This window comes from Mizuhopecten yessoensis, unplaced genomic scaffold (genome assembly GCF_002113885.1).
Source record: "Mizuhopecten yessoensis strain PY_sf001 unplaced genomic scaffold, ASM211388v2 scaffold5503, whole genome shotgun sequence".
In the NCBI taxonomy this organism is placed as follows: Eukaryota; Metazoa; Mollusca; class Bivalvia; order Pectinida; family Pectinidae; genus Mizuhopecten; species Mizuhopecten yessoensis.
In genome coordinates this window covers 366,998-380,497 of record NW_018406081.1, presented here as the reverse complement: position 1 = coordinate 380,497, position 13,500 = coordinate 366,998, and the positions used below count along the sequence as shown (strand labels likewise).

The window sequence follows — 13,500 nt, the reverse complement described above, 5'->3', positions numbered from 1 at the left end:
TTTTTTAACAAATTTCTCTCGTCGGAAATAGCCGTCATATGTTTCCGTGTGTCTATTTTGATTTAGTGTTCAAAGAAAGATAACTCGAGTACACTAAATAGAAATTCTCCACAGTGGTCCGCACGATTGAAAGCTTCGTTTGGTAAAAAAAAACATCTTTGATCATCAAATTAAATATCAAAACATTTTATTTGTTTTCACATTTTTTTCAATATGTCAACTTTAACGAATTAATATGTAATTTTATAAATTCATTTAATTTTATTTCTTTAGCGATAATATAATCTGTTATCATTTTTTTATGCAGTCTTATATTGGTTTCGGTTGATGGTAAGTTATTTCTCATTTTATTCTGTTTATAGTTGATGAACATTGCAAACAGTGTCTATCGATATAAGAATGTCCCATTCCCTCTTCGGAAGTGGAAACAAATTGGCGAGGAGATGTGGCCTCATTTGTATACGACATTTTCGTATGTGTGTCAGGCTACAAAAAAGACCGGTTCATGAATGAAATATATCACTGTTTTTTTCAGGTATGGGTTCATTTTAAGCAAGCTAAAAAGTGTATTAAGCAAAACTGTATATTTATGCATGTTTTTTAATCAGTGATAAATTCTGATGTTTTCCGGACGAACTTCGGGTCATTTTTGCGTCAGTTTATATATATATAGATGGCCAAACATCTACAATATCCTTGTGTAGTGTCCAGCAGGTCATGTAGTAACTAGGTATAGCTTGATAAAATGGCTGCGCGGAAACCTATGACTAGACGGATACGATAATTTTCTATTTTCTTTCCAGCACAGTATTTTCATTTTTTTTCGTCTAGCGGTTTTCAAGTTTCAGGCTAAAAGTTGATTGTAAAGTTATGAAAAAACCACCAAAACAACTAACACTGTAATCTTGCATTATGTGTTAAGATAAGATACGTTTATTTCCGGTTCAGGGCTTATACATAAGCCTTCTATACCAGACTAAAAAAATACATACAAAGTATTATTTTGCATATTATATAAATAATTTGACAATTATATGATTGCAGCTCTGTAATTTAAAAAAAGTTCTTGGTTTTTCCAGGGGTTGTCTAGTTTCTTTTTCTTAAATTTGTTAACATTATTTGCTGAAGTAACATATTCAGGTAGTTTATTCCATGTTGATGCCGATGTTATTGAAAAAGAGTTTTTACTTAGCATAGTTGAAGAGCGTTTTGGGTATATTGTTTTTTCGTTTACTTGACGGCTGTGTCGTTGAGCGGCGTCTTCCCATAACACTACTGCATTGCAGCATTCCTGCAGTAATCAATTATTGACGCCAACACATCAGTTTTGGTTACAGACCTTGCACGCAATCGTATCGTTACATTTTGCCGCACTCGAAACTTTTCTCCGGTAATCTACAGAGCGCGTGAGAAATAAACCACGTGATTATACAATCAAACGACGTCATCATTGTTTACATCTCCCGCCATCTTTCTGAAAGATGGTTCATGACAGAATTTCGACCTGGATTTGGATCAAATCCCGAGAGAAAATGTAGCCGTATGTATCTTAGTTGTAGTTTTCCTGTAAACAAATATATTAATGCGTACATGTATGATATATTGTGTTGTAATAATAGCTTATTGGTCATGGTCGTTATCAAACTTTTGATATTCACTGCCCAGAAACGCCTACGACTAGGGAGTTTCCTGGAGTTTCCTGGAGCATTGACGATAACTTGAAACAGAAGTTTATCATAATTAATCTAGCTAGGCCTATAACTTGCTCAGCCTTGTAGCATTTATTTTAAGAAGTATCACTGATAATGCCTCTGCCATTTGACACTTAATTATTAGGCATAAAACAAAAATGTAAAGTGTTTTATTTTTCATTTTAAATGTGTTTTTCTGTGCTACCCACGCAGTTACATTCACAGGGACCTGATAATTTGTTACGGCTACATTCGGTAAAATTAATCTTGCTATTTTACAGGTTTTTTGACATCTAAATTTAAAGAATAAAGGTTATTTGACTTCTAAATTTGCAAAGTGTCAATGGTCAACTAAAAGCCCTGCATGATTAACACTGATTTACACTACAAATTACCTGACTCTTAGTGGATACCGACAAGTTCTAACTAGCCTTATTGTTTAAAAAAATACAATAGGCCTAAACTTAAGGTCACCCAAGGTACATTTCAAGAGACTTAAGGAACAGTCTCCTCAATTTTGTAATAGAATCCCAGTCAATTAAATCCTCTTGGAAGTTAGGAATCAAATCTAATTGTGACCCTTTAAAGTTTTCTACAAACTGATTAAGTGTACAAATGGCCTCAAATAGCCTTAGACAATATATATCTATATATACATGGTGTCTACACTATGATGCAAACAGGTAACATTGCCATGCATGTATTCTGTGGTCACCTGTACATGGATATGTCTAACACTAGGCCTATATATATATATTAAAGGTACTTAGTACAGTCAGATTATCTCTGATTAACAAATGATTTGTTCAGCACTCTCAGTAATAAAAACATAGTACTTCATACATATTAGAATGTTTGGCTCTTTAAAACAGATTGAATGTGCTTCCTAGCTTTAACCTTAAACATCTTTTTGCACTTTATAATTCATATTTGAAATGTGGAAGCTTTGTTGGATAAATGTTGTAACAAATTTTAGAAAATTTAAAATAATGTACTTAAGTTGCTGTAAACTAACACGGATTACTATGTGAAAGATTCTTGAATACCAGCAGTTGATTTTGGGGATTAGTTTTTTAATACTTTGCCTGTATTATAGGGTTTTATTTAATCAAGATTAATCATTTGTCAAAGGTTTTAGCACACTTTATTTTTACCATATTGTACACAATGGTGTTTCAAAATGTCAATGGCTTGTTTGTTTAAAAAGTTCACTTAAAATGTTGAAAACAGTGTGAGTCATTAAGGATATGAATTATCATAATGGGATCTGAAGATGACCAAGAAAGCTACAAGGTAGATATTATGAATTTCATGTTAAGTATTAAAAAATCTTAATACTTCCTAATGAACTGTTAGGCTATCATATCAATTAATGAAATAATGGTGTGTTTCATAACAAAATATCATCCAGATGTTGTGTCATGTTTATTATTGTTAACTTGGTGTACATAGATAATTTGTATTATGGTTTAATTAGGTGTACAAAATTATGCATGTATAATTCGTCTTGGTTATTAAAATTAAAATTTCGTTTTTCAGAGTGATTATTTAACCATATTTAACAGCAATTTAATTTTTCCATATAATATAGTGAGGATAATTAATGATCAAATATAATATATTGTCAAAATCATGCTTTATTAGGGTACGTGTTATTACATTGAAACTGAATTTTAACGTTAATTAAAGCCCAAATCAGTGAAACTTAATTCATAATTTTTGTACATAAAATAAATAAGGTTTGTATTTATTAAATTAAAACACAGTGTCAAAGACATATTACCTTAGCTAATGCAAAGACATAAAAACCTACCAATCAATATTACAAACTGCAGGTAAACATTTGAAATATATCTCCTCTATATATAACATCAGTATAAAACCTGTATTTATAAAAACCTGTACTGAGGTTGTTTGTATGATGCGTATGATGCGTTAGGCTGGAGTGGTGTTGTTTTCATTCATTTTTGTTCCTCTATTTTCAGCCATACTGTTGTTTGGTTAATTGTGTGAACCGGAGAGTAGGGTGAAGAAATGCTGTCCGAAACTGACAACAGGGACGGGGAAAAATGGGACAAGCTGAAAAAATGGGGCAGCGTTCAGGAGGAGATAATCCAGAAACTACAGGCACCCGAAAAAATGGACCAGAGCCTCGCTTTAAATCACGGTCCACAGGTAAGTCTGAAGTTAGAGGTTAATAACTAGTTTAATGTGCAGTCAGTCACCCGGGTTATACTGCATCACTGTATGCTGGCCAGTAAGGCAGTATTCCTCCCCCCCCCCCAAAATTCCTTAGCTGTTACACTAGGACATCACTCAGGAGGAGGTAACTCAACCACTACATGTCCTATTAAATATTGACCAAAGAGTCTCACCTTCAGTCTCAGTGTACAAGTAAATCTAAATATCAAATTGAACCAAAAATCTTGGAGACCCAAAATTGCCACAATTTCACTTTCGCCCTATATGCCTAAATAATGAGGGCAAGTTTATGGCAGCAAATACTATATAGTGCACTGCATTCAGTTTTTTTGGGGTGATCTTTTTGTGGGTAATAATGGGCCCCATTCCTAATTGAAAATATTTCCTATTCATGCCTAATTCCCAAAATTTGCAGTTTACTCCTGAAAATTTCCTTCACATTTGGTATACTTTCTTCCCAAAATGTGACAAAAAGTTCCAACCCCATAGTAACGAATGAAAATATAATAGTGTTTTCTTCTGGTTTGAAGAAACAAATGGGGGGGGGGGGGGGGGGGGGGGGACTGAATATGTTATAGCAGGCACCCATCCAGCCAATGACTTTATGTGTTTACTGTAACTGTAGGACAACTGCCAGCTTTATACCACATCGCTGGAAAAGCTAGATTGCCAGTAAGGCAGTATTTTCTTCGGCCTATTCCTTTAATTTGCTACACAAAAAAAAGTAAATTCGTCTGCTGTCGAATCACAGTTTCAAGGTTTAATGTTGGTGCCAGGTTGAATCAGTGGATTAAGTGGCTTACTTTACTTAAAAAAGTAATACGTCCTAGCTTCCTCCGTTTCTACAGTACGTGTTCTAACTTTGTTGATGTTTTGATTTCCAGTTGTACCATACCATGCGACATCCGGGGATTATCAAATGTATGACACATTTTCCGTCAAGCAGTGGGGACATATTTATTACGCACTATCGCTGCGGTACGACAGACCAGTTAAGTGTCTGGACTATGGACTCCAACGAAAGAGACGCATCTGTCACTCAACAAAGGTAAATCTGTCCAGAGTCAATATGGTATGTTTAGGCCAATTACATGCTTATTACTTATTATTCATATTCAACGGGTTCTTGTGATCTTTCTCATGACTTAACTCTTTCCGTACCGTTGTGTTGTACACACAACAACAGTATGTCACCCTGGTTCCTCGTTGTCGTGTACAGATGACAAAATAATAGGCCGTCTCATCCCCGTTGTCGTGTACACACGACAACAGGCTTTGGTGTAACTTGTGCTATGTTTAGCTGGTTATCGCACCCGACATTCACGTTAAACAATTAATTGTCGCTATAATCAGCACCCATCAGTTGGAAAGATTTTTTTTATAAGTGCAGAGTAGTGAGAGTACACAATTTTCATTTTGTGACTTATTGTTTTCAAATTTCCTGCAATATGTTTGCGATTGATGTCTCAAATATTCAACAATATGGTGGCAGCTTAAATCGATATGAACACTCGTAAATTCATCACCAAATATTTATTTAGATTTATGGAAGTAAATATGAATATTTTAATGTAAGTCTTAATGAAATCTTCTTGTATTTAAAAAAAAATGTGACTTCGTATTTGTAACCGTAATCAGTCTCTATTGGGAACCTACAACTCTGTTTTGAATACAAGGTTTCGTATCGATTTTTGCCGGACAGATGTCGATTTCTCTGTCATAATCAGTTGCCAGTTATTCATAATGCTGCAAAAAGGTGTGTCTATGAACAACAACATGAAACAATAAAAATATTTGTTCACGGTTACCTGTTTAATTCTTGCAGCAATTATACTTCGTCTAAAAAGTACATTAATAATCCGCCATTTTGTTATCTGTGCGGGGGCGATCGCGTCTAGTACAAATGTCAGGACATCCGGTACGGAAAGAGTTAATACTAAATAAAAGGATTTAAGCATCCTTTTTTTTTTTTTTATCAAAAACTGTTTTATTTAAGATGTGAGACGCATTTGATTACAAATGAAAACTTTAAAAAAAAAATGGAACGGGGAAATTGATTCAGGGGAAAAATAGCATTACTGTATACTGGGAAATTTTTGCCTTTTTCGCCAATCACAATGGGGGTGAAATTATCCTAACAGCGAAAAATAAGTAATCAGCATACACTATCTAGTTATTAAGGGCGATATTAACATGAATATGGATATTACTCATGAAGGGCAAATATTTTATTGGACGAAAGCCTAAAAAATGGACCCCTAAAGAAGCCGTATCTCTGAAGCAACTACTGAATGAATTCAGTAAGAACATATTAGATATCCATCAGGTTCACTTCTTCCAGTAGCCTATTTTTTGCAAATTGTAAATGAAACAAATTGTAAATGAAATTTTAATTGTCATTTTTTTCTTTTCAGATATGAAATTCACAGTGAGCTGACGTCTCTGATGTATGTCAATAAACATCGGGTAAGACAGACCATGCATTCTAAACATTTTAATGACATGGTTTAAAAAAATAAAAAAAAATAAAAACAAGGTAGAAATATTCAATTCTTTTTAATTTTTTTACTCACATTGTGTAATGGCCTGTCTATAAACATATATATATATATAAATAAGTTTATAAGTGTAAGATAGGGATGGGCAATTGGTTTAAAATCATGATTGATGATTGGTTTGTAATTGGAAATAATAAACCGTCCAATGATTGGGTGCATAATTGGTTTATTATAATTTGAAGTCACTGAATGCCTATAAAAGTGATGACACTATCATAATGTCAATAGATGCTTGTTTTGATTCAATAGTAACATCAGTCTTATGATAAAAGTCAATAAAATAAATTACTTTCAATGCAAAGATTACATGGTATTTGACATTTGAGTTCAGTTTTTATAAACTGATTATATCGATAATGGAATTTGTAATCAGTAGTTGAAATCAAAAATAGCAAACTGATCAATTATAGAAAGGTTAACATATCTATTCTATCAATTGATAATTTAATTGAGCCAAAATTCAGAACTCAAAAAAATAGGTAATTGAAAAATTGAATTTGTTAGAAATTATTTGATAGGAGTAATTTTACTCAGTGACAGGTAATGAAAAACCTATCAAACAATTTCAAACATATTCAATTTTTGTATTTACAAAATGGAACTCCAAATGAGATATTGACCCAGTAATTCATAGACACAGTTAATGATCTACTTTGATAGGTGTATCTTGGCTTTTCATCCAAAATGGAGCTGCATGTTTTCACGGACGCCAGTAGTCAATGTCAGGAGAAAGGCTTTGTTTCCTTTTCTTCAACCATCCTTAGGTAAGTATTGTTGATAACTTGGCTATTTAAGGACACATGCTATCCTTCACATAATACACTGTACCTGTATTTTGTGTTAGAATTATCTCCCTTAAGGACATATGCAATCCTGTTGATTAATATGCCTGTAATTTGTTAGAATTATCTCCCTTAAGGACATATGCAATCCTGTTCATTAATATACATGTAATTTGGGTTAGAATTATCTTCCTTGAAGATATATACTACCCTAAACGTTATACCAGTAATTCGTGTTGGAGATATCTCCCTTAAATCTGTAATATTTTTGTTGGAAAAAAGAAACATAAAAAAGTATTAAGTGACTTGATAATCACTGTTTGATTCTTTTTTGATATTATATATAATATCATATCTAAATTTATCAGTATTAAAGTACATGTATACATCCTGACCTTGTTCCAAATTGCAGCATGGCATATAACAGAGAGGCAGATGAGGTGTACATTGGAGGAATCGGCACACTGGAGCAGTGGAAGGTCACAGGATCAGAGGTCAGAGGTCACCACCACTTCATCCAACTGGAGTTTGTTAAAATAATCATTATAGAAAAATGTTTAAAATTGAAGTTAAAATATGTTGCCAGCTAGTGTTTTATTCCAATTTGTTCATTTATAAAACCTTAAAAATGTTCAATGAAATAGAAATTCTAAAAAAAGTTTTGATAAGTTTAAATGATGCCACAGTTTGTATTATGTGATCTAATGGCAGACATAATATGTTTTCAGCATGCTGCCACATTGAGTCGAGTGTTAAAGTATGAAACTGACATAGGTCCAGATGAGGTAAGTATCTAATGTACATTGTTACACTGTAATTTACTCGTGACATAGATAATAAGTTATAAATCACCTAAGAATTGTATAGCTTTTGTACCACAATCTATCTACACAAGATACCTGTAGGACATCCCTGCAAAATTAAGAACATTTTTCATTCCCTTAGGGGGTGAGAATGATAGTTCTCTTACCCTGGACAGGTGTATCCGCACTTTTACCGGTGTGAGATTTCCTTGTCTCACCCTACGGTTGAGATGGGGGGATTCCCCTATTCATAACAATGGCATAACGTCACTTCAACAAAACAATGACGTCACGTCAACAATCCATCAACATCAAGTCAACCCTGAATTTAGCATGTAACGTTATCATTACATTGTGTATATGATACATAATGGGAGAACAGGGTAAGAGAAAAAGAATCATTCACCCCCTTGTGGGTGAGATAGGGGAAGCTCAACCCTCGGGGAAAGATTCTTAAGTTGCCAAACACTCGGCAACTTAAGAATCCTCCCCCTTGGGTTGAGATTCTCCTATCTCATCCCCAAGGGGGTGAAAGATTCTATTAATCTCCACCTAAAAGGGAAGAATGTTTAGTTACTAAACATGAGGCTTGCAGAGTGTTTGGTAACCTAAGAATTTTGTCCTGAGGGTTGAGATCCTCCATCTAACCCAAATGGTGAAGCACTTGTTTTCTCGTACCCTGTTTGATCCTGCCATATACATAATGCAATGTGTGTGTTTCAGGCTGAGTGAATTGTTGACTTGACATTAGTGCATGGCTGACTAAGTGACGTCACCCTTTCTGAACTGTACGGTGGAGTAATAGAATTTCTTGCACCCTTTGGGGTTGAGATAGGGGAATCTCAACGCAAGGGGGAAGATTCTTCAGTTGCCAAACACAAGGCTTTGCCGATAGAGTGTTTGGTAATTTAAGAATCTTTCCCCGAGGGTTGAGATTCCAAATCTCACCTCAAGGGGGTGATTGATTCTTTTTCTCTTACCCTGTTCACCCATTGTGTATCATATACAAAATGTAATGTTAACGTTACTGGCTAAATTCAGGGTTGACGTGACCTTAATGCCTTATTGACGTGACTTCATTGTATTGTTTACGTGACGTCATACCATTGTTATACATCGGAGAATCCCTCCCGTCTCAACCCTAGGGTTCGATTAGGATATCTCACAGTCAAAGTGCAGATACACCTGTCCAGGATATTAAAGAGAAAAGAATATCTCGCTCCGGGAAAAGTAGATATGCATTTGTCCAGTGTAAGAGAAAGCTCTAGCCCATATACATAGATGTACATATATACACACCCAGAGACCTCCCGTTCAGAAGCAATATTTGACTGCTGTATTTGATAAATGTAATGCCATTTCAGTGTTAGAAGTGTTAAATTTGGTAAGCAGAAGATCGCAAAATATATTATTTAAAATTAGAAATAGAGTAAAAAAATTTTTTTATTTTTTTTTATTTCAGTGGGTGATTGACATCAAGGTGGACACGAGGAACACACAGTTACTGATTCTGACTTACCACAACATATTTGTCATCAACTACGAGGTTTGTACTGTGTCATATTGTGTATGAAATTTGTATTGTTGACTGTTCCAATATCAAGAACACCTTACTTTCTCCTGACATCAGAAACTCCTGCTCCATGTCTTGATATGAGAAACAAAATCCTCCAAAGAACAAAAGATTCTGCTGCTATATATATAAATATAAAAAATACCTGCTCCTTTCCAATATCAGAAACAAAAACTCTTCGAATTAGGAAAAAAATACCTGTTAATATTAAAAACACACACTCTTCCAATTATCAAAAATGTCTGCTCCCTTCCAATATCAGGAACGCAAACTTCTCTAATTCTGAAAAATAATAATGATAATAATAATATACAACATTTATGTAGTGCCCTATATAATTTGTGAAATTACTCTAAAGCGCTTCCTTCCAATATCCAAAATACACACTAAAAAAATATCAAAAATATCTGACACTTGCAAATCAAAAACACATATTCCTCTATATACCAGAAATTGTCCTGATTATGGAAACATTCTCCATGATTTCGAAAAATCTCGTTCAGGATTCTATATCAGGAAAATTAAACCTGCTGTATAAAATGACTCGGACAGGAAAGAGGCCTTCTTTCAGTGAAGCTTAACAGCATCCCAGTGGACAATGTGTTGATACATTTTGAATTGGATATAATTGTGGATAAGATGTTGATGTATCTCTAACAGATCTAACCATTTGTCATACTGCAAAGAAAAATGTCGCACGGTGATTGGTCGAATTGCCAAGGTACCTGAAGCTATGTTAGTATCCTTGCCAGGGTACATAAGAGCACGCGCGCCTGTTGTAAGGGAGATAACTCGAAGATTCGAATCGAACACACCTGAGAACGTTCGTCTGCTAATGTCAACAATCAACAATATCAAAAATCAATCGTTACGAGTTAATAAGGAACTGAGTTGTTGTTTAATGTTGTTTCAAAACCATATTGTTGACTTATTACATTCAAAAATTTATTAAATTGTTGAAATAATACCAAAAAAATAATCTGTTTTCCCGTCTACTACCTCCCTACACAGTATCTGTTTTCAATGGTTTTGCAGTATGACAAACTCGTTATACAGGTCTTTGGCAGGGTACATGGTCTCATGTTCGCTGTCAGGACCTTATGTACCCTTCGCCTTCAGCTCAGGGTACATAAGGTCCTGACAGCGAACATGAGACCATGTACCTTGCCAAAGACCTGTATAACTAATAATGACTGTCTATTTCTACGGTATTCAATTTTCATGTTTTAGGATTTCTTTTGGTGAAATTTGATTTTTGTGTTATAGACGCTGAAACAAACTCACCACTTACAGAATAGACACGAGGGATCACTGAAATGGTAAGTATGATTTATACAGCAAAATGAATATTGGTGAAAAGTTAAGTTAACTTGTAGAGTAAAATGTTTTCGGGACAAGATCCAGTTAGGTATCTTAGTAAGTTATTAATTATTTAGGGGATAGTACATTGTTTTGAATGGCTATACTGGCGATTAGAACATGAAAATTTGGTTTGAACTTGAGATCGATAGGATACGCCAGTATAGACACGAAAAACAACGTACTATCCCTGTTCTAACACACCTTAACAAATATACTACCCTAATATGTTTAGAAACATTGTATTTCCTTGCTACAAGTATGTAGTAAAGTACTCTGTGACCTGTGCTGGTGACGTGTCATTCTGCAGCGGACTGACAAATCAGAAAGAAGTTTTTAAAAGTCAGTCATTTGACCCCGCCCATACTGGCGAGCACTCAATCTGTATGTTGACAAGGCGGATTATTTGGATTGTTTGTGAACGTCCTGTTACCAAAGTTTATCCGTGCGTTAATCTGTGCTTATCGACAAAACTGGTGACTATTTGTTAAGATTTGTGAAGAGTTTTGTGCAAAATCAGTATGACACATGTGAAATGTTTCATTTGATTTCGGATCTAACTAGATGCCTTGCCTTGGATTGAACAAGGAACATTTGTTTTTTACTTTTTACTTTATTCAACAAATACATTTCATCGGTCCTTTCTGTTATGTTGCCTGCTAGCCTTATCAGCGGAATTTTGCTAAGAAGTGAGCTGAAGTCACATTTTGTTTTGGTTAGAAACAGGGCGTGGCTTAAGTGCGATGGGAGGAGCTTAATATGATTGATCATAATTCTATCGCAGATTAGAACATGGTCCGTATCCAATCAAAACACGTGTAGCAAAGGAATCATGTTATAAGTGTTATAGCCTTACAAAGCTTAACTAACCACTCACCTTTATTCCCAACATAAGTTGCTGGATTATAAAACAATTGTTTTAGTGGGAGACTTCTTATTAATGGAAAAACTTATATTTATCTGTCTCCAAGAACAGTACTGGGTACATGGATAGTAGGAGGCACGGTAGTCTAGTGGTAGGACGCCGGGCTCGTGACGGAAGGGTTGCATGTTCGAGTCACGGCACGGCATTGTGTTGTACCTTTTAGCAGGATACTCTACGCCGCTTGTTCCAGTCTACTCAGCTGCAAACGAGTTCGTGGTTGGGCAGTGCTAGAATTGTTGAATGCTAGCTGTTAGTGCCAAAATGGCAGATCCGGCTGTATGCTCCCCAGGGAGTTGAGAAAGATATTGGCTGGTTGCAAAGGCCCTACAACCACGGATAATAATTTGTGAACCAGTTTAAGACGACCTATGAACTAGGTTGTGATAAAGCGGTATATAAGAACCTCAAATTGTTATTATTATTATTAATTATAGTGGGACAAGGAGGTTAGTGGGTAAATGAATGAAGGTTAACAATACTGTTACTGATTTGAATGAAGAAAATGTGAGATGTACGTGTTAGTGGTGTTCACACTGTATTTGGGTATTCAGTCTAATAATAAACCTTGATCATTGGTTTACTACTTCAGATTACAAACCAATTCTGATTTTAAACTAATTGACCATCACTAATGAAAATATGTTCTATGTGTTTGTGGGCGCTGTGAAATATATTGAATTGTTTTTGAGTTACTATTTCACTTTTTACTTCAGTTGTTCGTTCTAACTATTTCACTTTTTACTTCGATCTAGTTGTTCGTTCTAACTATTTCACTTTTTACTTCAGTTGTTTGTTCTAACTATTTCACTTTTTACTTCAGTTGTTCGTTCTACAAACAGAGAGAGTATTTCATCACGGGTGGAGGAGATGGTGCAGTAAAGGTGAGTTATCTCCCTTCTCTAGGAAAGCTTAAATCATGCAGATGAGTTGAATTTAATAAAGATTAGAATTAAGAATAAAGAACCTTCTTTAAGTGAAAAGTTTGTTCCAACTGACAAAATCTTTGTTTCTTTCCTAAAAAATATGATAACCGAGATAATTCAAACATTTTCTATGTCCAGATTATGAATATAATTTGAAAGAAACTATAAAATCAGTTTTTGTATTACTTTAACAAGATAATGTTTTAGGAATTTGTGGGACCTGAATTACTTGATGGACAGAAGGTGCATGGCATAATAACAGCATTTATACATTGTTATTTAGAGATTTCTATTATAAATTATTTCAAACAAAGTGTTTAAGTTTTACAAACAAGTGTCCACTCAAAGACAATATTTATGCCCCTGACATTTTAGGATTATAATTTGTGTTGCCCATTTTTGTCCCGTCCTGTTTCATCCCATTCTGTCCCACCCTGATTCATTGTTATTACTCTGCCAACTTCAATTCTCAAAGGATTTTCATCAAAGTCAATACAAAGGTCAAGTATGAGAATACTTTTGGAGGAGGTTGTATTTCAGGTTTTCAAGGTCAACTACCAAGGTCACTATTGCTATTGTACAGGTCAACCAAACGGCCAATTGGGCATTCATGTCTAACAGACTTTTTTTTAGCTTTTCCTGTAAATTGATTGAAATGCAAAAGGTTTGATATGATTGGAAAAG

The 13,500-nt window shown here is 34.6% G+C and overlaps 1 protein-coding gene across 2 annotated transcripts in view; it reads left to right on the top strand.

Annotated features, from left to right (window-relative positions):
* Positions 1 to 1,452: 1,452 nt before the first annotated feature.
* LOC110450754 overlaps positions 1,453 to 13,500 on the top strand; it is a 105,627-nt gene continuing 93,579 nt past the window's right edge. The window contains exons 1-11 of one of the 2 annotated variants that reach the window (XM_021498442.1): positions 1,490 to 1,540; positions 2,922 to 2,984; positions 3,677 to 3,866; positions 4,778 to 4,941; positions 6,308 to 6,359; positions 7,112 to 7,215; positions 7,646 to 7,727; positions 7,962 to 8,018; positions 9,499 to 9,582; positions 10,876 to 10,928; positions 12,714 to 12,774. In XM_021498442.1, the coding sequence (XP_021354117.1) occupies positions 3,726 to 3,866; positions 4,778 to 4,941; positions 6,308 to 6,359; positions 7,112 to 7,215; positions 7,646 to 7,727; positions 7,962 to 8,018; positions 9,499 to 9,582; positions 10,876 to 10,928; positions 12,714 to 12,774 (798 nt within the window). In that variant the 5' untranslated portion in view covers positions 1,490 to 1,540; positions 2,922 to 2,984; positions 3,677 to 3,725. Of the gene's footprint in view, positions 1,541 to 2,921; positions 2,985 to 3,676; positions 3,867 to 4,777; positions 4,942 to 6,307; positions 6,360 to 7,111; positions 7,216 to 7,645; positions 7,728 to 7,961; positions 8,019 to 9,498; positions 9,583 to 10,875; positions 10,929 to 12,713; positions 12,775 to 13,500 lie in introns of both variants that reach the window. The other variant, XM_021498443.1, reaches the window with a different exon arrangement.